General features: G+C 46.2%; 8 protein-coding genes across 8 annotated transcripts; 5 read left to right on the forward strand and 3 right to left on the reverse strand.

The window, feature by feature from the left end:
• Positions 1-89: 89 nt before the first annotated feature.
• Positions 90-1,932, forward strand: GLAREA_01792 (Radical SAM enzyme; the record flags this gene model as incomplete). The annotated part of the gene is made up of 3 exons (XM_008089008.1): positions 90-390; positions 440-1,816; positions 1,868-1,932. 3 exons carry the CDS (start codon positions 90-92, stop codon positions 1,930-1,932), a joined length of 1,743 nt encoding a protein of 580 aa, XP_008087199.1.
• Positions 1,933-3,004: 1,072 nt separating this feature from the next.
• GLAREA_01793 (uncharacterized protein) lies at positions 3,005-5,678 on the reverse strand (the record flags this gene model as incomplete). Its single annotated transcript, XM_008089009.1, has 3 exons — positions 3,005-4,647; positions 4,708-5,192; positions 5,242-5,678. 3 exons carry the CDS (start codon positions 5,676-5,678, stop codon positions 3,005-3,007), a joined length of 2,565 nt encoding a protein of 854 aa, XP_008087200.1.
• A 1,101-nt stretch (positions 5,679-6,779) lies between these two features.
• Positions 6,780-8,726, reverse strand: GLAREA_01794 (uncharacterized protein; the record flags this gene model as incomplete). Its single annotated transcript, XM_008089010.1, has 8 exons — positions 6,780-7,318; positions 7,399-7,466; positions 7,520-7,706; positions 7,755-7,869; positions 7,925-7,996; positions 8,051-8,121; positions 8,174-8,398; positions 8,450-8,726. The coding sequence occupies 8 exons, from the start codon at positions 8,724-8,726 to the stop codon at positions 6,780-6,782; spliced, it is 1,554 nt and encodes a 517-aa protein (XP_008087201.1).
• A 1,786-nt stretch (positions 8,727-10,512) lies between these two features.
• Positions 10,513-11,652, forward strand: GLAREA_01795 (NAD(P)-binding Rossmann-fold containing protein; the record flags this gene model as incomplete). Its single annotated transcript, XM_008089011.1, has 2 exons — positions 10,513-10,553; positions 10,611-11,652. 2 exons carry the CDS (start codon positions 10,513-10,515, stop codon positions 11,650-11,652), a joined length of 1,083 nt encoding a protein of 360 aa, XP_008087202.1.
• Positions 11,653-12,553: 901 nt separating this feature from the next.
• Positions 12,554-13,762, forward strand: GLAREA_01796 (alpha/beta-Hydrolase; the record flags this gene model as incomplete). Its single annotated transcript, XM_008089012.1, has 1 exon — positions 12,554-13,762. One exon carries the CDS (start codon positions 12,554-12,556, stop codon positions 13,760-13,762), a length of 1,209 nt encoding a protein of 402 aa, XP_008087203.1.
• A 1,690-nt stretch (positions 13,763-15,452) lies between these two features.
• Positions 15,453-16,572, reverse strand: GLAREA_01797 (uncharacterized protein; the record flags this gene model as incomplete). The annotated part of the gene is made up of 2 exons (XM_008089013.1): positions 15,453-16,188; positions 16,244-16,572. 2 exons carry the CDS (start codon positions 16,570-16,572, stop codon positions 15,453-15,455), a joined length of 1,065 nt encoding a protein of 354 aa, XP_008087204.1.
• Positions 16,573-21,712: 5,140 nt separating this feature from the next.
• GLAREA_01798 (uncharacterized protein) lies at positions 21,713-24,521 on the forward strand (the record flags this gene model as incomplete). Its single annotated transcript, XM_008089014.1, has 4 exons — positions 21,713-22,828; positions 22,949-23,975; positions 24,023-24,423; positions 24,474-24,521. The coding sequence occupies 4 exons, from the start codon at positions 21,713-21,715 to the stop codon at positions 24,519-24,521; spliced, it is 2,592 nt and encodes an 863-aa protein (XP_008087205.1).
• A 1,070-nt stretch (positions 24,522-25,591) lies between these two features.
• GLAREA_01799 (FMN-linked oxidoreductase) lies at positions 25,592-27,426 on the forward strand (the record flags this gene model as incomplete). Its single annotated transcript, XM_008089015.1, has 2 exons — positions 25,592-25,795; positions 25,849-27,426. The coding sequence occupies 2 exons, from the start codon at positions 25,592-25,594 to the stop codon at positions 27,424-27,426; spliced, it is 1,782 nt and encodes a 593-aa protein (XP_008087206.1).
• Between the last annotated feature and the right edge of the window lie 337 nt (positions 27,427-27,763).

The raw sequence follows: 27,763 nt of genomic DNA on the forward strand, positions 1-27,763 counted from the left end.
AGGACGAATTCAACACCAAACACTTCAGCCAGCAGGAACCGAAGAGTAGGATCACTATATACGACAATTACACAGATATTCTGGCCACAATGGCCACCGAAGTCATGACCGTGCAGGAAAGGCAGAGAAAGCCAAAGGACGCCAACCTACCGCCAGAAAATGAACGTTTCATTCGAGCTTGTTCAGATATTGCCAGTTTCTTGGTGCAGGATCATGAAGCAAATCAAGACCCATCGAAGCCAAAGAAGGATGTCAATCTGAATGCACTACGGTCGAAGATGTCGAAGAAACACAGATTAAGCAACATTCCGCCACTTACAGCGATTATAGCTGCTATTCCAGAACATTACAAGAAATACATCCTTCCAAAGTTAATAGCAAAACCAATTAGTAAGGAAAGATCGAAGCTCTAAGAAATGCAATATTAATTTCTGTCCAGGAAGCGCGTCAGGTATAGCTGTAGTAGCTGTTATGTGCAAGCCTCATCGATGTCCTCATATCGCATACACTGGAAATATTTGCGTCTACTGCCCTGGTGGTCCAGACTCCGATTTTGAATACTCGACGCAATCATACACCGGATATGAACCTACTTCGATGCGAGCCATTCGAGCACGATATGACCCATTTGAGCAAGCGAGAGGCCGAGTGGACCAAATTAAATCACTGGGCCACAGTGTTGATAAGGTCGAGTACATTATAATGGGAGGAACGTTCATGTCATTGTCCGAGAAATACAGACATGGCTTTATATCGCAACTGCACAACGCCCTCAGTGGATATCAAGGCAATAATGTGGATGAGGCAGTACAGGCTGGAGAAATGAGCAATATCAAGTGCGTGGGCATTACTATCGAGACCCGGCCAGACTATTGTTTGCCACCACATCTTTCTGACATGTTGCGGTATGGCTGTACACGTCTCGAAATTGGCGTTCAGTCTTTATACGAGGATGTCGCAAGGGATACGAACAGAGGTCATACTGTAGCGTCAGTTGCTGAAACCTTCTGTTTTGCAAAAGATGCAGGTTTCAAGGTTGTCAGCCATATGATGCCAGATTTACCAAATGTAGGAATGGAAAGAGACTTGGATCAATTCAGAGAGTACTTCGAAAATCCTGCATTTCGAACCGATGGGTTGAAGATTTATCCCACGCTTGTCATTCGTGGCACAGGTTTATACGAACTATGGCGTACTGGACGGTACAAGAATTACACTCCAAATGCATTGATAGATATTGTCGCACGCATATTGGCTTTGATTCCTCCATGGACACGAATCTATAGAGTACAGAGAGATATCCCGATGCCGTTGGTAACTTCGGGTGTCGAGAACGGTAATTTAAGAGAACTAGCTTTGAGCCGGATGAAAGATTTTGGAACCACGTGCCGAGACGTGCGTACACGAGAAGTTGGAATCAACGAGGTCAAGAACAAAATTCGTCCATCTCAAGTCGAACTTGTTCGACGGGACTACACAGCTAATAATGGTTGGGAAACATTCTTAGCATATGAGGATCCAAAGCAAGATATTCTTATTGGTCTCCTTCGCCTGCGGAAGTGCTCGAAGACGTATACCTTCAGACCGGAGCTTACTGGTCAGCCGACAAGTCTTGTACGAGAGCTCCACGTTTATGGTTCTGCTGTCCCAGTTCATGCCCGCGATCCTCGAAAATTTCAGCATCAAGGATATGGTACCTTATTGATGGAAGAGGCCGAGCGTATTGCGAGGGATGAACATGGAAGCAAAAAAATCAGTGTCATCTCTGGTGTTGGCACTAGAGATTACTATCGAAGATTAGGCTACTGGCTTGACGGTATGTTACCATTAATTCCATTGACCGCGAGTTAAGCTAACATAAACACAGGACCATACATGAGCAAAATGATCAAGCCTAGGAATGAAGAAGATGATAGTGATGATGATATATGATGTTTTAGATGATACTATAATATCAGCACATTATCATGGTCTAAAAGTCAAATCGCGCGTACACTTCTGCGCGAGCAGACAGAGGACGCATGGCGGGCACACTGCTAGCGAAACAACGCGAGATATACGGATTCTACATTATCCGTATCCTTCAAGGTAAACCATCCTCTACGCCAGTTTAAATCCTTCACTGTCGAGGACTTTGCTGCATTGAGGAGCCAGGTTTTGCGGAAATGTCCCCTGGGATTATGCGTCGGGCAATATGCACCTCTGGCAAAACAGCATGAGCAGTCCATGTCCGAGCCAAGAAAGTTACCACAAAGGTACAAGTTGTAGGTGGTAGTCGTTTTCCATGGCCATGAATTGTTTGGCAGTGGCGGACATGGGTCATCAGTTTTCGCCTAGTCGACGGGTCCTACAAGTTCTGAAAAACTAGTGCAGCATTGACAAAAGAGAGAGCTCTTGTTGAAAGTATGAGGCATCCTTCAATTCTGCAGCAATTCTTTGACTCGCAAAACTGCAAACAATGAGGTGTATAGTATTGACGTCTGGTTCGCCTACTTAAGATAGGCGAACACTGGCTAGATCTGGATTTGGTGGACATTGCAGCTAGACGTATAACATCAATAAATTCGTCCGCCTGCCAATTTAGTACTGTCAGTCCTATTGCTAACCACCAAGTGGGATTACTAACTGTCTTTGATTTGAGATGTTGATCAACCGTTTTATGAATAGCTTCCGGCAACATCAATACTTGTGTAGAATTGCTTGTTGGAACCACCCCCATTTGAAGCCAGCCGGCCTGAGATATGATCTGTATTAAAGATGCGTCAGTCTACTGCCCCAACCGAATGATACCCAATACCGTGCATTGTGGTACCTTGTTAGTCCATGAGTCAATAAATTGTGCTTCGTTCATAAGTCGTTGTAAAAGTGACAAGCTCTGAATTACGAATATATTAAGTTGGCAGGCATGCTATATAACAACGTCAGACTTGAAAACCAAAAGAAAACAGACTCCATATTACAGCCAAACCTTCCACTCCAGTCCAGCAGTCCAGCTAGATCCAATTTATACAAGAGCCAAATTATACACCACCCACCCATCCTCCTCCCCAACCAACCCGTCAAACATATCTTCCTCCGCAACTCCCATATAACTCTTACAACAGTTTGCCAAATCCTCGACCTGCCACCTCCCTTCCAATGTCATAACACCTTTTCGCCTAAACTCTCGTGCGTTTCCCGTACACTCAACAATCAACGCATGGACTTTGACTGGTCTTGCTGTATTACGCTCTACATCGATGTAGAGCGGGATGAGAAATGTAGGTGTAATAGTATCATCATCATCGTCAATTGCTGCTGGCCGAAACGCTGTTTCAAAGTCGAGACAAATAGAACGGCTTGCTGACGGTGAAGAGTGGTTTGGAAGCACGAAATTTCGTCCTTTGTGGTACCGGACTGTGTAGGAGCTTCGTGAGATGCGGTGGAACTCGATTTTAATTATTGGCGCCTGGATGTCTAGAGTTCCTTGTGAAAGTCTACCGAGTTTGTTGTCTGAAACGTGTGTGAGGTTTGAACTAATGAGTTTTGCGATTGGTCGATGCATGTGCATTTTATCGATGATCCGCGAGCTGTAAGTGATTTCCTTATTGAGAGACGCCCAGGTCCAGGATGGGGCTTGGAAGTCTTCGAGTGATTGTGCATCTGTATCTTTTTGAAGAACACGCCATGTGAGCTGGAATATGATATCGTGCTTCCAGAGACCTGCGAGATAGTCTTCTTCATTTCCGTACTTCTTAGCGATGCCACCTATAGCTATGAGCTTGTCGTGTGTTGGAAATGTGAGTTCTCGTTTTGAGTAATCTTGAACAATTTCCCCCCATCCTCTTGGTCCATAGAGGGATATTTCGCTGAAAGCAGGGTCGTCAAACGTAGATTTATATCTTCTGCTTGTGACATCTACCTCTTTTGGCATACTTTCAGAAGACTTTTGTGTCTTACACTGCCACATCACTTCATCTTTCCCAAAATATAAAGTTCTTGGGGCAGATAGCAGTTCCTGCAATACCCAACCTCGCTTGGACAGAACAGAGTTGGTTATTGAACTGTTCCACCTTCTATATCCTTCATCGTGTGCCCTCACCGAGAATTTCGACGTGGGTGGGTTCTCGATTATGCACCCTCTGACGTCCTCGGAACTCCTGTCAGGATGCAGTGTGTGAGTATCGTCCAGAGAGCTTACGGTAGCTATATTACACCACGATCCAGCGAATATATCTGCAATCTTCGCTGATTCGCTGTACCAGTCTTTTCCAGAATCCTGCAAGATACAGAGACTGTCGATCCATACATACGATACTCCGAGCCGGCGCATAAATTTCATCGCATCAAGATAGCACCTAGGTAAAGAACTCTCAGGTATGTTCTGATAAAATTGCGTTATGTTGGACCTTAGTAGTTGCGTAGTTGCTTTATAGCTCCATCGATGAGATAGTGTCATGTAAACAACATCTGGCGGGATATCTCCCACTTCCACCAGTCGTGGCTCAAGTTTTTCAAACTCACCAAGGTGTATAAGTCGTTTTGGTCGGCTGAGGATGGCAGAATCGTCACGCTTGCATCTATCATGGGTGCTCGAACAATTCGACAGCCAAGCTCTGACAATAGCCAGCGTGGATCTAGACGCCGTTAATAGTCCAATTCGTCGATCTATCCTGAGTTAGCATGTTGACCGACAAATGTAGCAGAAATAGTGCGTATTCCTCTTACTCTGATCCGCTTCTATGAGTGGCAGTGTGATATAATAATCAAAATGCACGATCTCCATATCATCAGACAGATACCTGATACGAAGATCCTTGCTGAAAAGAATGTCATTATTAGTATTAGTATAGTTACTTTCTTTGTGCCAATATTTCCACCACGTTATGTGGACATATGCGATATGTCGAACAGTAGCCCCTTGCTCAAGAAGTCTGGTCAGTTGAAGTCTGCAAAAGTGGCATCCTGACCAAGCTGAATCGAATATCTTAAGGATCGAAGTATTAAACGACAAAGTTGGTTGAAATGGATTGGTTCCTAGCTCAATTGGCCAAAAATCTCGTAAGTCAAAAATAGTCTTACAGTCTGCGCAAGTCTCCGACGAACTGTTCTCTTTTAATGGCGGTGGCTTGACCAGGGAAAATGATTCTTCATTTAGAGAATATTGCTCAATGTGGTGTTCCAACAGACTCCGTTGAATATCATAGATGATCCTAATCACAGTGTTAGACAACGACCACAAAGATAGCAAGGAAACATTACAAGTCTAAGTCTTTGGCAAAGTCTACAGTGAAATTCTGGATCTCAGAAACAGATTCATATAGTCTTTTTCTCATTCGTGTCCGATAGCTCAGAATCAAGACATTGCGATTGTGAAAAGCCCGTGGAATTAGACTAGGCCTCTTCGAATCTTGGGACGTCACAGTTGACTTTAGTATTGCTAGTTGTGCAAGTAGTGGCGCGGTAACTCTTCTAGATGACCATAAGCTGTCCAAAGTGGTGTTAGGGTCGAACTGGTGCCAACTCTGCAGCAGCGCAATCCTTATTACACGCAATGTCGAGGCCAACTTCTGTACGACATCGTAGACCTTTTCTATTTGGTCGTCGAACTCGGTCCAGTCGTGGTAATACTCAAGAATAGTTTCGGCTTTTTGTAACGATGTTGAAATCCGTGCTATGGCTGCACGATTCAGCACCATTGTCGGTCCATTTGATGTCAGGCCACGAGAATTGTCGCTCACTGCAACTGAAACTTGCCTCAAAAGACATCAGCTTGGACCGTAATTGTGCAGCCAGGCCGGGCGGCCATTTTGTTGTCGAAGATGAGGTCGATGTCAACAATCCATCGTCGTTCGAGTACATTCAAGTTCTCCCCTCCTCTACGATATCAACAACGTTGCCTCGTGGAAACGCTCGAGAGCCACGTTGGCAACGTCTTGACCCATGGACTGTTCGACTTGTCTAGCGTTTGGATTTTGAAAACGTCTGTTGTTCATGTGCTTGGATGTTCCTGGTAAGCTAAGATGACGGATGAGATGAAGTTGAAACATCCACCAGAAATGTTCTATCAACGTTCTAAACCAGCCACCAACAAACAAAACTCGCAAATACCGCTCTAAAAATTTGAAAATAGACTCATTCACATTTCTCAGGCTATCGCTAGAAATCAGAGAGGGAAGTGAGATGACGAGGTTTGCATTTATAGTTGTTAATCTCCCATAGACCCAGTTTACAGTACATGACTTAGGCTCCCAAACCCCGTTTGGAGACAGTTATAACTTCTGTATTATAGGGTTTTCAGGGCTTGAAGCTGATCCAACTACACAACATTTGGAAAAATAAAAGTGGATCTCGTTAATCTCCGACACAGTGTCGGTTTCCTGGTCAACTACTTTCAGGCTTGAAGTACACGCCTGACAAATCCACCGTGTTCGGGCATCCATGGATAACGGCAAACACAGAACATTGATTTACTCTCCGCTATTTAAATTCCCGTCCCGATCATCTATCATGTATCGTCATGAGATCCCTAAAGGCTCCGAGAGCTCAGCCATCTTCACATCCGTGCCAATTCTTAAGCTTCCAGTATGGCTCGACACCCGCGGCTCTCTACTTTCTGGAGCGTAGAGAATCCTACTCTGCACCTCCATTGGTATATACTCTGGTACCGCCTCTAAGCATATGCCTCGGGTCGATCATGGTCTTGATGGCTGGCTGTCCAATTTATGCGTGCTTGACGCTGCACCAATGATGCGCTTTGATTTGAAGTCGATTTTCATTCATTGCTGATTTTATATCCTTTATTTCCAGTTGAAATCGAAGCCCAACGATCTCGTCTTCCTTTTTCTTTCAATACCTGCGTCTGCCCCCTCATCGACAGTTTGCCGGTCTGATAAACTTGAGTCTCCCAGAGTAATGATATTGGTTTCACTACTAGCGTGCACACTAGCACATGTACTGTTTTGAGATGTTCTTTTGGTATCCATCGTTCCTCCCGACTGAGTCAGTTGAGAGCTCGTCCACGAAGTCTTGTCCTTTGTGTCTGAAGCCGCCTCGATGTTACGAAGAGATATATCTTCTGGCGATGCAACATCATGTTTGCCATAAACTATATCAGGCCTCTCCGACGATGGTGTTGGAATGAATCGGTGGGCAGACCCAGATGGGAATGGAGTATCCTTGAACGGTGTTGGATGCGAAGGCTGACTCGGGCGGCTCAGTGTATCGAACAATTTCGGGAATATCAATGCGAGCAAAGCGCGAACGGCAGGCATACAAGCGCAGATTGTCGCGACTGTTACTTCGGCTAAAGACCATATAGCTGGAAGCACGTTGTCCCCTTTCAAATTGTTAGCACATTGGCGCTTGCTCCTGGACCCCAAGTACTGGACTTGAGTTGACGGGCCGGGCTCAACTTACATGTCGGATCTGTACTGCTCCCAAAACTTACGATGAACCTTAATCGTACGATGCTTATTATGAAAGCGCTGGCTGGATTAGTATACTATTTTAGAAACTAAATCTGGCGGATGTGACTTACAAAACACCAACACTGAACATGCACATCACTAACAACTTTTTCTTCAACTCCATCTTGAGTTTGAGAGCGGCTGGTATTGGAATGATCAGAATCAACACGTCGAGACCGATTCCAATGTAGCCAGATGCGTAGATGAGTAGATTTAGGTTGACACATTGTGACGGACTAAAGAAATGCCAAGCACCAGCTGCGTATGATATGAGCTCAATTCAGGAAGCGGTATTACAAAACTTACACACAGGCTTGCACTGAAATACAGTCGCAAGAATAATGGCTATGCCAGAGCTTACCACGAGTGCCAGTGTTGTAAACGATGCTGCTCGTGTGTAGCGTCCTGGAAATATTCTCAGCTAGAAGCTGTTAGCCCCGAACGTGTAAACATCTTAGCTCATAGCTTAGTCTTACATAAAACATCACAATAGACGACTTGATAACTGTGACGGAAGCAGTATAAAATATCTCTACGACCCATAATATCTAAAGACTGATTAGTTTCTCAAACACTCGGCTACGGCTTTCTCTGAAGCTTACTTTCAAGAGTTCCTCGATACGTTCTGGATCTATAGCCCAAAGATGTCGTCCAAACCCGTTCGTTCCGGCGTCTGTTGTACGTGAGTTCTTGCTTTCTTGGTGAGGTCAAGAATTTACACTTACTGTAAACATCCAAAACAAGCAGGACAACTAAGAAGACAGCAACGATGCACATGAGATAGTCATCGTAACCAAACTCTCGAGCGATCTTGTGCCGCGAATACAATCTTAGCGCAATAGCTAACAGAGCCGGCAATACGCAAACAAACCCAGCAATGTAGGCGTCAACAACGCGGGTATTGTTTACGGGTACACCCTCACATAACTTCCCATTTGCGATGACGACCCCTATATCGGTAAGCTTGAGACCCGGAGCAGAAACTATTCAAACACTCATACTTGCTTGGTCCAGTGGTACACAAGACTTTTGTACACACGCCGATACGGAAGCTTGAATAGATTCGTTCGTACAAGTTCCGTGGGGGTCACTGACAACCTTTGGGTTCGTAAGAATGCATTGAATCTGAATGAGTTTAGCTTCGACTTCATGGTTTTGGAGAAATGCAGTACCCACGGAGCATTCAGGTAAGGACAGAATAACATCGGTGATGTTGACGGTAGCATTCACCGTAGTTATGGCGAAGAAAATGCATAGAAGAGCAGGATAGAAAAACATCATGGCCGTTTAAAGAATGACGAAACGGAAAAACAAATCAGCATACATATTCGACGAACTTTGTAGATGGAAACGGCAGAAGGTCCTCATGAAGAACGTTTGATTCACTTTCAAGCTAATGTTCCACCAGCGCGCTGGTGAAAAGGTTGTTGCCGCAGAGGTGATCCTGGATCGTCTAAAGTATGTAAAGCTAAACTACTAAATCGATTTCATTTGGACTAAGCCAGCATTGATCGTCGAGACGACTCTTGCCCAGGCCTGCGCTTGGATAGCATAACTTCGCTATCGAAAGGCACGAGTATGCGATAATCACAATCCGTCACAGAGCTCGTCCAGAACGCGATGAGCGAGATCGCTGCTTGTCCCTGAAGACCTAAATCAGTTCAATTTCGAGATGAGAGAAAAGGGGTCAACCATGTAGTTGGTCGCTTGAAAATTCGGCAGGAGATAAATCCAAGCCGAATGCACCTAGGAGATCCGCTTTTCGATTTTCACAAAGAGACTAGCGGTGCTACTCGTACTGGATTTGGATGGAGAGCAGTTGCTCTTGATCGAAGAATGGGCAGGAATTTCGTGAGGCGGAGGCAGACTCCAAAGACACTTCTCTTTCTCTTTGCTAACTTGGATCGGCTTACCTGGATACTTTGCAGTCTCTAGTAGGGGATACTTCCAAGAGCTTCTTCTATCACGAAGACTCAACTCAGTAAGAGCCGACACCGACTCAGACAGATCGAGCATCGTTGCCTCTGTGTTCATGGCGCCAATGTTTAATTTGAAATTCCGATTCATGTGCAAAGTAATGACATGCAGAACATGATACTCGTGTGCGTGCGAGAGGTTACTCCAACTGGGGGTTTCTTGAAGCTCGAGGGACTGCTTGTTGACAGCATGACATGACAGGTTCGTTGCAGGGTGGGAAGGGCCCCCTGAGGGACGTGGCTTGGGATCTGCTCAACATCAACCATGCTTGCATCTTGCACAGACTCTAGTGGTGAGATGCTGCAATCGGAAGCTTTTCCAGAGCATCAAAGCGTTCGAACTTGGTCTGATGAGGGATCGGTTCCTAGTCGTCGGGTTTCCAGGTTCAGACGGGGGAGTTGGGCGAGGATGGGAACCTGGAGGATGCGTGACGAGGGGAAGCGAGGTCAGGATGAACGGGGAGCTTGAGATGTCGAAGGCGTCGATAACTGAATCGATGTTGTTGTGGTTTGATTGTTATCAAAATACAAGTCAGGGAGGAGGTGGATTGCTCTTGAATGGGTTTAGCAGCCAAGTGGAGACTGAGACTGCGTTAGCCCATGGGTGCTGGTGTTTTTCGAGTCTGCTGGTTCTGGACTCTGGAACCTCGGGACTGTCGGCTCCAACAAACGTGGACTCCACGGGCGACCCACCTATTAGTCAGCCGATCGCTACCTCGGTACCCAAATGTCCTTTAATTCTGGATTTCATACAACCGAAATTCGAGGTGTAGAAAGCACGCATAATGCCAGACGAACCTGTACTGCTTTATTCAGACAATGGTAGGCGACCGTGGGCTGAAAGTATCAGTTGTTTGCTTTGCATTTGCCTCTCCCAAGAAGACTTACTAAAGGTTTCCCTCACATCCCACTTCAGCTGCCCAGCACCCCTTTCATTCGGCCCGTCATCGTCATTCTTTTTTTGGGCTGGACAACCATACCAACTTATTTCAAGCCCACCAATTTCTTCCTTCTGTTCTCAATTGTCACCTTTCGACGCAACATTGTAATATCCGTACAAGTGACCAATTAGTACCAAACAGTTAGAAATGGCAGGTAAAAGTTATAACGTTGGGGTGATAGGTTATGGGTAATGCAAACTCAGAGACCTAGGTATTTGAGAATAATTGGCACTAACAGCGTGTAGGATGTCCGCGAAGGTCTTTCATATTCCCCTTATCCAGGTCACTCCTCAATTTGTCCTCCATTCCATCGTCCAACGGACTCCCAAGCCTAACGATGATGCCTCCAAAGATCATGCTTCCGCGAAAATCTACCACTCTGCCGAAGACATGTTCGCCGACTCATCAGTGGACATAATAGCCATAACTACCACTCCGGATACGCATTTCTCATTTACCAAATCTGCGATTGAAGCCGGCAAACATGTCGTCGTGGAGAAGCCGTTCGTCCCAACAAGTCGAGAAGCGCAAGTGCTTGTTGAACTGTCAGCAAAGACTGGGAAATTGATTTGCGTATACCAAAACCGAAGGTGGGACTCGGATTTCCTGACTATTAAGAAACTGCTGGACGAAGGTACCATCGGCCGCTGTGTAGAATTCAATACCCATTTCGATCGTTACAAGCCAGCAAGGCCAGAAACCTGGAAGGGGACCTTGGGAATGGATCAGGCTGGTGGAGTAATCTACGATTTAGGAACACATTTGATCGACCAGGCATATGTACTGTTTGGAATGCCCGCCAGCGTTACTGGCATTTTCGCAAATCAAAGAAACGATGGAGCAGCAGAGCCTGATAGCATTACGGTGGTACTTCAATATGGTAATGGTGGTCCTCTGGTCACAGTGAAAGCTGGCGTCATGTCGATTGAAACAAAACAGCTTCGATATTGGGTACGAGGCACAGAAGGGAGCTTCAAGAAGTTCCACCTTGATGTACAGGAAGACCAGCTGAAAGCTGGCAAGAAGCCCGGTGATTCAGGATTTGGGGTGGAGAATGCAGATAGTGCAGGTTTGCTGACCACCCTTGAGGATGGGAAACCCAAGAAGAGAGCTCACGAGAATGTCCAGCCTCTTACATACGCTGCGCTGTATGCAGGATTTGCAAGAGCTATTGAAGGTGGTGGCGCGGATTCTGTGCCTGTCAAAGCTGCAGAGGCAAGAGATGTGCTCAAGATTATCGAGGCTGCTCGAGAAAGTGCCAAAAGCGGAAAGACCATAAAGGTTTAAAATAGGGTGTCAGTATCTACAGCCGTAATTCATAACCATATATGCTTCTAACATTGTCTCAGCTGTCAGAATTTGCTGTAAAACTCTTATGGTTCAAATTGCACCATTTTCAGTTTTGGCAACAACAACCATAGCGAATCTTCACATCAAGGGTTTACTTTACGACCTACTAAAATTAGATGAGGGGATGCGCGGACCAACAGCGGCAAATTCTATCGGCAGGCGACAGTAGAAATCTCCTAGTGGTAAACTTCCTGGGTCTAGTTCGAATCTTCTCATCTACCGCTACAACTGCTTTCACTAACACGGCTACCTAAAAGTTAATCTCCGTCTTGGAGACATCGTTGTGGCACTAAATTGATCAAAATCCGGTTCAGGGGGGAATTTCCAGGCAAGGCTCAAGCTATGTCGCCAAAAGATCAACTACATGTTAACTAGTTCAACGCCAAAGCGCTCACCATAAAACGAGAAATATCTTCTGCGCGCACAATCGAAATAATAGCCCAGTTCTTTCAGACCAGAATGCTTGGTAAAAACATTTCACTACATCGAATTCTATCACCAAAAGAAATTCGTCTAAATGTATCAAAAGTAAAGCGTTTCCTTTCTTCGTCTAGTCAAGTTCTCGACTTCGTTAGTCCAGTGTTAGGCCAGGGCCGGGAAGCCAACGAACTCTGTTCGACCACACCACCAGAACCTAACGCTTGTGTATCTCAAATACCGTTCAATAGCGCGCGGAAGTATGCAGTAAGAGCAGCTTGGGTACCTGGCTAGGAGTTCAATTATATCACAGTAGGCCTTTCCCACATATTTTCAACCACCACTCAACCCTCTGCCTACTTTATCTTCTCTTCTTTTGAATTTATTCATTTCGAATAAAAGGTCATCTGTCTCGTTCAAGATGCTTCAAACTTTAGTTGTCATTTGTCTTGCTCTAGCTAGCAGAGTCACTGCGACGCCTACATTCAGCCTCTTCCCTGGCACAATCTTCGAACAGTTCCCAGGTTTCGAAGGTGCCACCATCTTGACCTCTCAAGGAGGCCATGCAAAATGTGTTCGAGGAAACCTCAATGTTCAAACCTCTTCTTCCAATGTTAAACTCAATTATGATGGACCATCTTCACAGCTTGCTTTAACGGAGCTTGTACTTGAAAATCTTCAAGTCAACAGTCCACTCTCGGCTTCCGTCGTCGGCGCCAAAACTCAAGTCAGCGGCTCGTACAAGATTAACAGTCAAATTTGCTGGCCATCCAGTGGTAGCATGAATGCTAGCTCTATTCAATTTCTGACTCATGGTGTTGGATTCGACAAAAGTTACTGGGATTTCTATTCTAGCGATTACAGCTATATCGACTTTATGGCCGAGCAAGGTTATACAACATTCTCTTATGACCGTCTCGGTGTGGGCGCTTCAGCTCATCCAGATCCAATTCAAGTCGTGCAAGCTCAGATGGAAGTCGAAGTCGCGCACACATTGATTCAAGGTCTGCGATCTGGTTCTTATTGCACAACCAAATTCCAAAAAGTCATCGGTGTTGGCCATTCCTTAGGAAGCATTCTCACCACCGGCGTCGCCAGTCAATATCCAGCAGATCTCGACGCCGCTGTTCTCACAGGCTTCAGTATCGACGCAGCAGGCTTCCCAGTCTTCTTCGCTGGCTTGAACCTCGTAATAGCTAAAGAGAACAACCCTCTTCGTTTTGGACTTCTCCAAAACGGCTATATCGTCTCCGACACCAAAGTCAGCAACCAATTCGGTTTCTTCCGCTATCCAAACTTTTCGCCCGCGGTTCTCGACGCGTCTGAGAGAGTTAAGCAAACCCTCTCGATTGGAGAGTTCTTCACGAATGCCATGGTCCTGGCTCCGGCCCCTGAGTTCACCGGCCCTATCGATGTCGTAGACGGCGAGAATGATCTTCCATTTTGTCAGAGTAACTGTTTGAATAATGGGAATAGAGCGGCGGAGGTCAAGGGTGCGTTGTTCCCGGCTGCGAGTGCGGGAAGTGATAGTTATATACTTAAGGGAGCTGGTCATGGGTTGAATCTGCATTATGGGGCGAAGGATGCTTATAAGCATATCGCCGGATTTTTGGCAAAAAATGGTTATTAATTTGTGGTTTAAAATATTGGGTGGTATAATGTAATATATAGAGAAGAGAGACGAGATTCGCAAGGGTTTTCATATTTGAGGTGATACCATAAATACATAATACTATTTAATAAGACTTCTTATCAATGTTTTCTCTCCAGCACCTCGGCATGTATATATGTCGATTCTCTCTTTTTATCATTGAAAAATTTGGATAACGAATCACTCGCCATAGATCATAAGAGAATACCAACCTCTAATCCAAACTTTTCAAGCACAACACGAAAAGTCAATATTCATCACTCTGTTCGTAAGCTCTCTTACGTACATAAGGATGTAAATGCCATCTCTACATAGCACATCAAGATTTCCCAACAATTTGATCTTGAAAAAAGTCTCTCAAGTTTCTCCATTGACAGTACTAGATTTTCAATCAAGATAAATAACACACATACTACATGTGCTAATGCTATGACTGGAATTAGAGTTATGAGTCTTACTAGCACTGGGCAAGTGATGAGAGCCTAGATGATTATACTTCACCTCTATCATATGAATGGTATCTTGAATGAGAATAATCTTTCAGGAAAAAGGCATGGAGCTTAGTGATCATGAGAACTGTTGAATTTACAAGTTTCATATGATATAAAATGATTGAAAGACATCAGTTCTCTGTGCGGTCCGTAAGGGGTTTACCTAAAATGATCCTGAACCATATACACTTTAGCCTTATGCTGCTATGCACAAAAAAATTAAAGGATGGCAATTGTTGGAAAATTAGGTGGGAATGTTTGTATGCTTGTCCAAAGCTCTCAGCTCTCACATTGCGTCGAGTCCTGGGTGTAGAACATTTTACCCATCTCCTAAAATGGCTTGCCATTGAGTGCTTCGGTCCACGTTGAAGTGACCACAAAGGTACCAGCACACATTCCTTGTACAATGCCTCTACAGCCTTTTAAAGCTGCCCAAGCCTGTATTTACTCATGCATTGCAACAAAGAATAGTCTTTGCGCACTTGAATAAACGAACTGAAGGGACTCGCTAAAATAGGGCAAGATAGTCGCTTCGTTAACATGTATTTAGACCATAGACAGTAAAATGAATTGAGTGTTCGACGAGTAAATCGTAATTAGCCCAGCGATTTAGGGCAGAGAAATCCAGCCTTGTTACGATACAGTCACATCAGGCCACATAATCTTTTAAGGAATCGCTTTCCTGGTGAGAAATCGAAAGATTGTCTAACGTCTGCTCAGGAACTTGCTCAAGAAGAAGCACATGGAAATGTAGGTATGGAAGGAGTTGACATAGTGAAGAGAACTCATCTGGAAGTTCAAGTGACTATATTGTAAAGATTTCCAGTTGATGACCATTTCTAACAGAACCTTCAACTTCTATAGCGAGAGGGGGTTGTACGTTGAAGGAAAGAGAAAAGAAGGACCTCGTGCCATTAATTGGAGTCCGGATACTGTTGTTGTAAGGATGCTCGAGTAATTGCAATGAGCAGGCGGATATACTTTTACAGGATAAATTATTTGTGGGAAGGTCTGATAACCATCAGCCCAGATTATACCATATCACCTGGGCTACCTAATCTCGGAAACTGATATAAGTCCAAAAAGAAAGGGGTATATAGCTTCTCGCCACACATCTACCGAACCCAACATAATTATACAATGTCATTAACTCATTATCATCCATTTTCTTCCCTCCCTCAAAGTCCACCACTTAGACTAACAACCCCCCTAGCCCGCCTATCATCCTCCTCTTGTCTAAATTGCGTCCTTGCAATAAACTCCTGCCTCTCTTTGAATCCACCCTTCCTCTTCCCAGCTTGGTCCAACTCTTCTGCAATTCCCTCCTTATCCACATATCCAGCCCAATCCATCTTACTCTTCTCCACTGTATTAAGCTTCTTCCCCTTCTCTCCAACATCCAGATTGCCTAATCCTTCTTGTAGCTTCCTAAACCCGAGTTTGAGATCCGTGCGCGGTGGTAAATCGACAACAGGCTCGAAGATCGAGCGGCGGGCCTTTTTGGGTGGGCGTTTAGGTTTGACGAAAGGATCTGGGGATGTATCGGTAGTAGGAGAAGGAATGGATGTTTGGGATGCTAAAAACAGTTTTGCTTCGGCAGAATGGCGTGGGACTAATTTTTGTTCATGGTGTATTTTCCCAGCAAATGTGTAGGAGCGTTTTATCAGTATCATTGCGTCGGGACCGTCGTTGAGTATACTCGGCGATCTTGTACCCTTCCTCTCGGAGTCTGGAATGGCAAGGTTTGTGCGCTTTACCGTAGGAGACACAGATTTCGATGGTGAAGATGTGGTTGTCGTGACGGGGTTCGCATGGCTTGAAGACGGTTTGTTGGTTGTCATAGAAGCCCAGAGCGCGTCAACGTCGACAGTAGATTTCGATGAGTCTACTAGTGCTACTTTCTTTTCGGTTTTCCTATACAAGCCTCTGTTAGAAAATGGACTGGCGTTGTAAGACGGTGATCACTCACGCAGCAGCCCTCATACTCCTCGTCTTTACCAAGCCGCCTTCTCCACCCTCATCTTCCTCCTCATCTTTGCCTTTCTTGCTCCTTTTCTTCTGTCGCTTCAACCCCTTTTCAATGATTGCTTCGTCGCCTGAGTTTTCAAACCCAGCATCCTCGGCGTCATCGTCTGGGGCCCTTTTCCTTTTCGAAAACTTCGGCGCCTTCACCTCCTCGGGCTCCGCTTCATCGTCTGAAGTATCCGCGTCTTCTTTTGCGGGCGCAGCGTCGGGTGCGAAATCAGAATCTTCTTCGGATGCATAGTCTTCATCTTCTGGTATGAGTTCTGGTGGCATGTTGAATAATGTAAGAAGCGGGTTCAAGATCACAAAAGTGATTGACGCGACGAGGCTGAGGTTTTCGCGTGTCCGATCGTGCCATCCAGAAATCTAGCTAGATAATGCGGAAATGTTACGCGGTCCCGTGATTTTATGGTTGCTTTTTTGGTTACACAAAATGGCTGCTTGTTTCTTTGCGGGCCCGGCATCGTCCCGAGCCCTTACGGGATCACAAAAAATGGTATCTCACTCGAGCTTGATGGACATGTAGATATACTACCAGATTTGGTTAGGGCTGGAAATCATCCAGAAATTGCCTCGTGATAAAGTTGTTTTCGGCTCTTGTTGGAATGGTATTCCTCAAGAACCCCGCCTACTTACTGTACTACTGAGCGCTTCCTCGTATTTAAAGTTCCAATGATTGCGGATCGCGGGAGCCTCAACTAGCCCTTCCTATTCTATTGGAGGGCTTGACACTTACCCCTATCTCGGGACAACCGCCCCTCTCATCACCACCACCACCAAATGCAAGACAATTGGCTCGAATCACCCACTCAGCCGGGCGGTGTACACGCACACAAGCCTCCAGATATCTGCACCTCGCTGGATTTCGCCATGTCTCGGTGTCAGACGGGGGTACTTTGAGGTACCAATTACGTAGCGTTCGTTGGGAGGAATTCGGCGGTCAGCAAACGTTGGCCGATCGTTTCCTGTTGTAGTGATGAAATAGACTGATACTGGGACACAACGCATGGCTTTGTGGGCGAGATGCTGAGAATTTGTTGGAGGCGTCGTTGAATATCTGTTAATTTAGATGCAATTGTAATCGTGGCTTAAAAATACTGTGATTGCCAAGAGATGTGAACGCATGGATGATGTGTGAAGTTCCGATCATTTCAGATTAATTAGAGATCTGCCCAGGTGGTCACGTCAATTGTACTGTAGAGACATGGATGCACGTCTCGTATTGAGTGGTTGAAGATCCGGGGTAAACAAAGTCATAAATAATGTTAATACCGCTACAATGTCTTGTTGCCCTGTGAGTAATTGAGCAAGTCTGATAATACTGACAACAAGAAAACGGGTCTGTTAGTCTCGGATCAAGATGTTGGGAAGGAAAAATCGAGAGGATTCCCCGCTGGCCTTACTGGCTCGTTGGCCGAACCATCCAATCTTTCCGTGCGGAGAGAGGCTCAGAGACCTCACATGAAAATAAATCCTTCTTCCTTGCTTGGTATCTTGCGTAAAGTGTTCATGTACGAGGGTGGATACTTTCCTAGTGGATTTGTGAGGAGGGTGGGCACTCGGAAATTTCAACGTCTCGAATCAAGGGAAGCTGGAATTTAACGCGCGATTATCCCTTTTTTAAATCCTCAAAATGGTATTAATGGCACCATACTTGGAGTTTGCAAAGTGTCGATTAGAGCTCTTTCAGGGCCTTGTGGGTTCTCCTAACGGTGGGGACATGCTGGCCATCTAAAAAAACGAGAAAATAGAGCTGCTCCGGGACCCTGATCTTCCGCACACCCCGTCTCGTGGAATTATGGTTTCGCTGCTTTTTCGCGGCACAGCTCGCTGCCCAGGCCACTAAGTAGTTTGAATGGATTGAAAGACAGATGTGAGAGAAGAATCTCTCGACTGCTATCCCACTCATCGTTTGTTCGCCATGTAGACTAGTGCTAAATAGACGTTGCGTTATAGGTACTTACAACTTACACATCATATAATGTTTTCACTACCTGTCGGCTGTTGTTGACTTTGGTAGAGGCATTGCACACACAACAACATATCGTTGCGTACCTAGGTATCTAGCTATACAAAAAGGTGGAATATATAGAGAATGAAGGAAGACCTGGCTGGGATCCCAAGACAGCTTCGTTGAGCCGACGGCACCGAAGATCTAACGCATACCCAACCGGATGCGTTGTAGAGAGGTCGCGGATCTTGTAAGACTGCTCGACTCGCTCCATGGGTGGGGATCGTTGTAGCACAAAATTCTCAGATTTTTAAATGTGCGCTCAAGTTCGGTCGGCGAGTGGGAAAGCGTCGAGCATGCGCTCACTGCTGCGGAGGAATGGGAAATTTCATCTGTAATGTGACCATTGAGAGAGCAACTTTTGGTGATGCTCGTTTTCTAACACGAGATCAGGTATAGAGTGACCACAATATGCATCGGCGCTCTTTGTAGTGTGAACCACCCACACGGGTTTCTGGCGCCAAGGCCATGACCACACTACATCCCATCCTCGGAAGCCGTCAGATGCAGTGACCCCCTCGATGGCAGAAAAGGTAGAGATCATCGTGGGGGACGTCTTCTTGTACACGAATCGAGCATATACGGTTCTTGTACCTTTGACGAGTTGAGGTTGGAACATGAAGCGAAAGCCAAGAGGTCGATAGGATTAAGCGGATGAGAGTGCTAGCAGTGCTAGTCCAGTATCATAATACTTATTTAGTGCCCCATGTAGCAAAGCCGAGCAGCGACTTCTGTGATGTTCCATTTCGTCCGTAACCCAGATTTGGCTCAACAATGGTCGAGAACGATGGAGCTACTGAATCTTGGTTTAGCAGTGTTGTTAAATAGCCAGGCGAGTTCTCCGAGATAGATGTAACCGATCTCAAACTCGCCAGCACCGTAGAAGAGAAAGCAAGTTCATCATGGTATGGTTTCTACATGAGAGCTGTGACGGCAAGGCGGGACTGCCGAGTTCAAAGTGTGCTGTTGAATCTCGATATGCAGTGCCTCGAGGTTGTGAACATCTCACCGGTACCTATGTGGTAGATGTTACTGAAAAATGGGTGGGTCAAGTTGTGTGCTCATGTCTTGGGAATGTTGAGGCGGAGAAATGGAGTTGAGGAGTCGTACCGCCGAAGGGAAAAGAATAGTTGGCTGCTTCTTCCCGTACGAATATGCTAGAAATGTGATTAGATACTCGCACGTGTGTGCAAGATGTCTGTTTCAAAAGAAGACGGATTTAGTGATCAGCTAGCCTGATACAACGGGCTTCGTGACTGTGAGTGGCCTAGTAAGATTCGTGGTGCGCGTGCTGTGATGGGCCAATGCCAGTATCGTTATCGTTAACTTTGATTGTGGTACAGCATGTAGGGCTTGTTGGACATTTGCTGGCTGTCCTATGATCTCCTATGAATTCGAAACGGTAGGATACTTCGGGAGCTCGGCTGGTGATTTTACCAACACTATGGAGTACCGTTCTACGGCCTCTTGTCCCTGAAAACGTCGTTGGCTGACAGCCAGCGAGTGAACGAATGGTGCTCGTACGAGACGGGAGGGATGGGAGTCGAATCCTAGTTGAATAACAAAGTGGCCATGATGAGTCTCGAATCGAATAGCATCGTGAACCAAACCCGGCTGGAGGGATGTCGAAGTTGGGCTGCTCGACGTAGACACCATGCTTGCAATCGGCTGCAAGGTGGAAGGCGAAGATCTTGTGGGAGAGACCAATGCGCCATTAGGAAGCAACTGATATTCAGTTCTTGACTTCTCGTAGGTAGGTATTGGTACACCAAGCAAGGCGGCTAGAATACATGCTGGATCCACGCTTGAAGAGATTGGCCGAGAAGCAGAACGTCAAAGGGGGAGCGAGACTCACTGCTGATATAGTTGAATTCTGTATTGATATGGGGAAAATACGCCACGATTACCACAATATACCAAACAACACAGGTAACTTTACTAGCAGTCATTCCATCCGTTTTGGACAGCTGATGGTCTCAAGTATGAAGATGTCCTGCAACGCACTTGCATCATCTCAAGAAGCAATTCTGGGATCTCGGGTGCTCAGAGCAAGCACAGCTGGACCCGGACTGAGAATCCAAGGTTGGGAGCAAGAATTTTCACGATGCAGATATATTTCCGTAATTGCAGGCACAACATCTGATGTTGATGTTGTTGTTGTTATTTTGTGGTCCCGATCCTCCTTGCGCGCAGGACTGCTTTCGACTGGATGCAGTCCCTAAATATCATGGCCCCTTATTGACGCGCTCCGTCATGCGATGCAGTTCCAGAAAGCGGCGTCGTAAAAGGATGTCGTCGCCATCAGGATCCTGGGTGTTGACGCAAGAACTTGAAGGTGATTGTTACTGTTTAGGAAACCCGGCTGCCGCTTTGCGCAGAACCAGATGTCGCGCATCCTTGTCGAGGCGTATCCTTATTTTGATCTATTATTTACCACCAAAGAGCACGTAGAAGCATTACGCGAATGAGGTTTAGCCTCATTGAGCCCCGGCAAAACCTCCGTACTACTGCAACCTTTGCAGGCCCTGGTGCTGCCAAATCTCTCCAAAGAGCGTCGGCGTCCAAGGCGGAAAGAACTGGATCGTCTCTTGCTTCCTCCATTCTTTCTCTCCCCCATCTCCAACTCTCCGCCTTCATTCAGCCTCCTCAACTTTGAGGAATCCATCTCTCATCTGTCATCAATTTGGTTTTCCTCCGTATCCTCTTCGATTTGGCCGCTTTTCTCGTTTTCTCCCCGTCCTTTTGCTCCTTCGTTGTCCTTCGTTTCCCCCCGCCGACTCCTTCCCCCTGGAGCATTCCTGGCCTCATTCCACCCTCTCCTGAATTTCAATCTCCGCCGAACCCGAACCGCAGACCTCGCAGCAACGCAATCCAACAGCATCGTGAAGGTTGGATATCTTCGACTGTTCAATCTTCTTCGCCCAGTGCTACTCGCGGATTCGTGGCAGATCTATTCAGCGTACGCAAACTCACGGTAAAAGTGTGTTGTGCCTGACGCGAACATACCCAACATCATCCTGGCCGCCGGCGTCCTCCTTCGATTCGGTCCTTGTTAACCGTTAACTCGTGTTGACTCGAATTCTACAATTCTTCATAACGTTTGCACTTTTGACGGATTCTTTATTTGAAGGTTCGTATTCGATATGCCACTCCGATTCTATTATGTGACACTCTGTTGGATGGCAGACGCCTCACTCCAACATCACAATCCTCAAGCAGTCGAACAGTTTTGGGCATTGGCACTGCCAATCGTATTCTGGGAGACATCGCTGACACAAACGCAACTACAGATCCGAACTTTCTATACCATTTTCTGCCTGCCTCGACATACGAATGAATCTTCACGTTTGACAATAAATATTAACGTGTGCTCCATACGTCAATATCCCGTCACGCCACAGCATGGCCGCCCTCGTCCAAGCATACCCACAACAGTCCAGTACCGTCACCATGCTCCAGACTCGTCCATCTTCTGCCTCTGGCATCCTTCAAAATCCTGGCCCAGGCCAATCTCACCCATATCCAACAAGTGCACCCCAATCGAACCGGAATAGTTTCCACGGGATGAATAATACTATGGGCGCATCTACCTATCGTGGGGCTACAACGGTAGCACCGATAGCACCGTATGCTTTCACGACTACACCCAGTCTCAATATGCCGGGTCAGCGGACAGGGAGTGTGCCACATATTCAAGCAAACCAAAGAACAAGCTCGGCTCCTGGCTCTGTACCGACTCTCAGACAGTCTGAGCCTAGCAATGGTTCACGATCACGATACCCAGCTCCTGCTTCAGTATCAACAACGTCTTCATCGAGCTCGTCAGACCTTTCATCTCTCAGCCAGAGGTCCGGCGCCAAAGACGACTCATCAATTGGCGGTTCTACACGAGCATCGTCTGGCAATCCGAGGCCTAGTTCAACTCTTCTGTCCGGCAATGGGGTGAATTTAGCACCTCCACCTCAATCATCGCCAGGCAAAGCCGCTCCGGACAGGTATCGAAGGCCAAACAATGGCCGTTCGCAATCATCAACCACCTCGTCAGTCAATAATGCTACTGTCGCTACCGCTCAAACCTCGACTCTTCCAAATGTGATGCAATTCTACAGTGCTGCTACACAAAAACCCGCTACTACATCTCCGCCGAAATTCAACCTGCAGATGCCGCAATTTACCTCTCAGACCCTTGACTTGAGTCCAAGTTTGAAAACAGTTGATGACTCCCAGATCAATCGACATATTTCTCAAGATCAAGCGAAAAGATATCGTCGGCGAAGCATACACACTATTGATGCAGGGGACTATTCTTCAGGTGCCCCAATTCTTAACCCGGCAGGATTGCTGCAGCAGGGGTCGAGACAAAGCAGCAGTGCCAATGGCAGGATTGATCACCAACAACAGCATCCCTTACGAAGTTCACCCATCGTCAATCATCGTCCCTCTTCTTCTCATGGACGAACAGGTAGCAGTGACAGCGTAGGTTCCGCTCGTGGCAGTCCTCATTCACGACCAACTTCCGTAAGATTTCCTCATTTACCGGCGTTCAACTCTCGTATTGAACGATCACCATTTATCCCACTTTCCTGCAATAATCGGTGCATTATAGACTCATCTCGCTAACATGTGGGTGCTTTTTAGGCCAACAAGCGAGAAGCCGGCGCCTCTATGGCATCTGCAAACCCCGCCTCATCATCAATTACTGCAACATCCACTTTGGCCGCTGAACACACCACAATCAAGCATGACCTCCCTAAACTTGTAAACATTCCACCGCGTGCTTCATCTTCCGATGCCGCAAAGCGAATTGCCAATCCATCTCCTTTGTCGAAGCCGATGACGATGAGCCCTGAGTCTGCGGCCCCGGCCTCCAAAGACTCCTTTGCATCGGCGGTAAACGCGGCCCTTCAGCAGCCTCCTAAGCAAACATATGCGCAGGTCGCAAATGCCGGTAGTCCTGCTGCTAAACATTTGGCCGCTTTAAACGATCAAGATGCAAAGAAAAGTAAAACTTCTCGATTACGAAGAGCATTTTCATTTGGTAGCGCAGCAGAATTAAGAAGGGCTTCGGCGCAGAATAGTGCAGCAGCCAACAATGGGTTATCTGCCGCCGACCGGTCGAAGATTCGCAAAGAAAAATACCAAGAGGATCAAGATGCAGAACAAGCAAAAATTGCTGAGCAGCAGGAGGCTGCTGGCATTGGGTCTGGAATTTATTCGGGTCAGGGAAATTTCTTTGGAGGATCCACGGATAATCTATCCATATCATCCACCGCTTCTTCGGCGTCTGTGATGATACGAAAGATGGGAAAGGGCATGAAGAAATCTACAAGATCACTAGTCGGACTTTTTCGACCTAAGTCTGTTATCGGGGTTCCTGCAGCAGACTCAGCTCTACCTCAAGCCAGCCAAGCACAAGTGTCAATGGTCACTGTTGAAGCTGAGCGAGAGAAAGTCAACGTGAATGCTAATCCGCATGACCAGGCTGGCGGTGGCACCGGTTATCCTCGTCTTGAAAGGAATTCCGTTGAAGCGGGTCATGTTGGTGTGACTCCTGAACGACTAGGAAGCTCTTCTACCGAAAACTCTGGCGCTAGAAGAAGCATTGTTGGCGGTGAAAGAGAGCGAGCAGAGGTGTTGGCGGCAGTTAAGAAAGGCATCTTGAAGCGTAAGTCTGAAGCGTAGTGTGACTTGACTTGTGCTAACTTCTACTAGGCTCTGGAACTGACTCTGGTAACTCATCTCCTGTGATTCGACCACTCGACCAAAAGACGCCCAATTTTCAACTACCACAAATACCCAATATGAGTGACACCCCTAACTCATCTGCGCCCTCAACTCCAAACGATGATCAGCAAGCCCACAAAAGGACGGGATCAGTCACCCTAGGTGGGGAGGATTACTTCATGTCCGCCTTGCGATTCAGAGGGGACTCCAAAAGCGTCCCAACCACTCCTCAAGGTGCAAAACAACGTGCGACTTTTAGTCCAAGGATTGTTTTTCACGACACCTGGCCCAGTCAGGAATATGATCGTCGAGGAGAAATTGCTACTTGTAACCGCTTGACTCCCATGCTTGCCCAACAGATCAAAGAGGAGCTAAACACTTTCAAGATGGTACGTTTCACCGTGCATGACTGACTTTATATGACTAACTCATTATACAGGAAATGGAAGTGCACGAAAGTTCTAAAGTTTACACACATTTCTTCTAATGAAAAACCATGGCCCAAATTTCGGACCCCACGACTCCCCACCCCATCCTCCTCGCGTAAAGCAATCACATTAAAATTTGCTATGCACAAACACAGAATTCAGAGGCGTTCTTTAAGGTCGCATTATACGGTGTACCGGAGTTACTTCACATATGAGCGATTTGGTCCAACACATTATCTTTTCGATAGACTGGCGTCGTCGGCAGTCTTTTTCACGTAGCGTATACAGGAGGAAGCCCACGTCTAGTGGAATATTCACGCATTACAAGAAGTTGCGAAAGTGACATATACTGCTGCAAAGCTTCTTTTAAAACCTGGGGGGGTTGACGAAGTACCTACTGCTGGAGATAGCATTCTGAATTCATTCGCACTTGAACAGAACAATACTGGCCTTCCTAAAATTACTTCATGTTTTGATTCTTTATCGGCCCGAGGACGGAGAAAGGCATTTTAGTCGGATTATGCTCTCATTTCCTATTTTACCAAGTCTGGTTTACACCAGTTCTTGCTACATGTATTTCAAGCGTTGTTCAACATGTTCGAGGGTACGTCGGGAGCTAGGGCATAGTCAGCGTAATCAATGATACTATCATCTTGCTATGTGGACTGTCCACAGAACACACCTAGCCATGTGATGAGAGACAAATGGCTCGGTAATCTGCGATTCGGTTTAAATTAGCTTCATCCGTAACTTTACATTATGTAGCATTTTTAAGAGGGAAATAATCGGGAACATGGCAATACCACCAATAATATTATTTTCAGCAAAATTTGGAAACTTTGTTAATGCCCATGTTGATAATATAAGCAATTTAGAGGTCCGGCGTATTCGTTATCATTTTTAGAGGACCTTTTTAAGTGTGCAACTTTGGTAGCCTCGCCTTAGTGCTCAGCCTCGGCAATATTTAGATTCGAAATGAAAAATAAAATTTTTAACTACACAACAACACAACACAACCCGACTTGTCCCAAGCGTCGTAACCAAAGTTGATCTGGCGTTCTCGATACAAATCCCCAGGCTGTGGGCTGGCACCCGGGGAGTCCTTTTTGCAACATCTAAAGACATTATAATGTCTTCCGCCAACGCTGCCCCAATGGCAACCTTAACAGCACCCTCTGCGGCGAATGGCACCCTTACAGGCAGCTTGGAACAGGGAGCAGATATACGGAATAGTATGGCGGAGCCCAAGCGAAAACTGCATGGACGTGAGTTCTACAACAGTATCGGTAGCCCTAAATTCATTCTCGCGCCCATGGTCGATCAATCCGAATTTGTACACATTACTTTCCGACATCATAGACAGACCGTTGCTAACATGATCTTCAGGCATGGCGTATGCTTTCGCGATCCTTCATGCCACGCGACTCCTCTAAAGATCTTCTTGCATATACACCAATGTTGCATGCACGCCTTTTTAGCGATACGCCAAAGTTCAGACATAACCACTTTCAACCTCTCCGAGAACCACTCTCCTCACCCCCACCCACCGCTTCGTCATCATCTCAGTCAGGCCTTTATCTGGATGGGAATCCCACAATTGACCGCCCTCTATTCGTCCAGTTCTGCGCCAATGACCCAGATGAATTGCTGAATGCTGCGAAATATGTTGCGCCGTTCTGCGATGCGGTGGACTTGAATCTAGGATGTCCGCAAGGGATCGCTCGAAAAGGGAAATACGGAGCGTTCCTACAGGAAGATCAACAACTAATATATGACTTAATCAACAAATTACATAAAGAACTTGATGTTCCTGTCACTGCAAAACTTCGAATCCTAGAAACGCGAGAAAAGACTCTGGAGTATGCGAAGAACGTTATTAGTGCCGGGGCCAGCATCATTACCATCCATGGCCGGACAAGGGAAATGAAAGGTCACAAAACCGGCTTGGCCGATTGGAAAATGATCAAGTGGCTAAGAGAGCAAATTCCTAAAGAGGTGGTGATGTTTGCCAATGGCAATATTTTGGGAAGAGAAGACATTGACCACTGCCTCGGAGAAACTGGTGTTGACGGTGTAATGAGTGCGGAGGGCAATCTTTATGATCCGGCTATATTTGCTACTCCGCCACCAATTGGGCAGGAAGGGAGGGAATACTGGAGAGGTAGAGATGGAAAAGGGGGTTACCGAATGGATGCTGTGTTTAGGCGATATATGGATATCCTCTACAGATATGTCCTTGAAGTCCCCGGGCCGGAAAGAAAGCCACTCTATCTTCCTTCTGACCCTGAGTCTGATATCATACCGAAAGTCGAACCCGGGCCCAAGCAAGAGAATGAAAGGAAAAGGGGGGTTCTGGATGTGGATAGTGGGGATGCGCCGCCCAAGAAGAAGCAAAAAGGTGAAAAGAAGGAAAAGACACAAAACCCAAATTTCCTCGCCATGCAACCTCACCTTTTTCATCTTCTCCGTGCTCTAGTCTCGAAACATCACAATGTCCGGGATGCTCTTGCCAAGTGCCGATCTGGAGATATCGTAGCTTTCGAAAACGTTTTACAAATGGTAGAAGTCGCTTGTAAAGAAGGTATCAAGGAGTACGAAGCGACTGATGGGAAGAGCTGGGAAGAGGAGCTTGCAAGAGACATACGTATTAACGCCGTACCACAATCCGAGACTAAGAATGGCTCAGACGAGATCGTAGATGAGAGATATGAAAGCTCAGTTGAGACGGTCAAAGCTTGCAAGAGGCCTTGGTGGATCGTGCAACCTTATGTTAGGCCATTGCCCAAAGAGGCATACGCAAATGGTGCGTTGACCTTGGGGAAGAAGGACAAGAGAAAATTGGAGATGGAGGAGAAGAAAGAGAAGAAAGATAGCGTGATCCCAAAAGGTCACGTTGAAATCGAGACTTCCGCTGGAAAGGGGGAGAAGGTTGAGGTTGCTAAGGAAGGTTTGGTATGTGGATAGAGTAGTGCATTGCCAAATCAATGGAAAGGGTGCTCAAGTGCTGATGCACTCCGAAGTTACAATACCTAGGTACTCATCTGATGTCTTACTATGGTACTAGTGCTCCATATGTCGTATTTTTGTGTTATTTTATCTGTTATGCAACATCTTCTCTTTCAAAATCACACACTAACGCGGATATATAAAGATTTCATGATAAGGCTAAAGAGATACGCCGATTGTCCATTTTCATTTGCAGCTAAGGTACGACGCATAATCGAATGGTTTGTGTCGCCCGCATCTGAGAACGAATACTCGTTGAAATATCCCGCATACTTGGTGTGTACTAGAAGACTTG

The sequence above is a fragment of the Glarea lozoyensis genome, assembly GCF_000409485.1.
Source record: "Glarea lozoyensis ATCC 20868 chromosome Unknown GLAREA7, whole genome shotgun sequence".
NCBI classification, from domain to species: domain Eukaryota; kingdom Fungi; phylum Ascomycota; class Leotiomycetes; order Helotiales; family Helotiaceae; genus Glarea; species Glarea lozoyensis.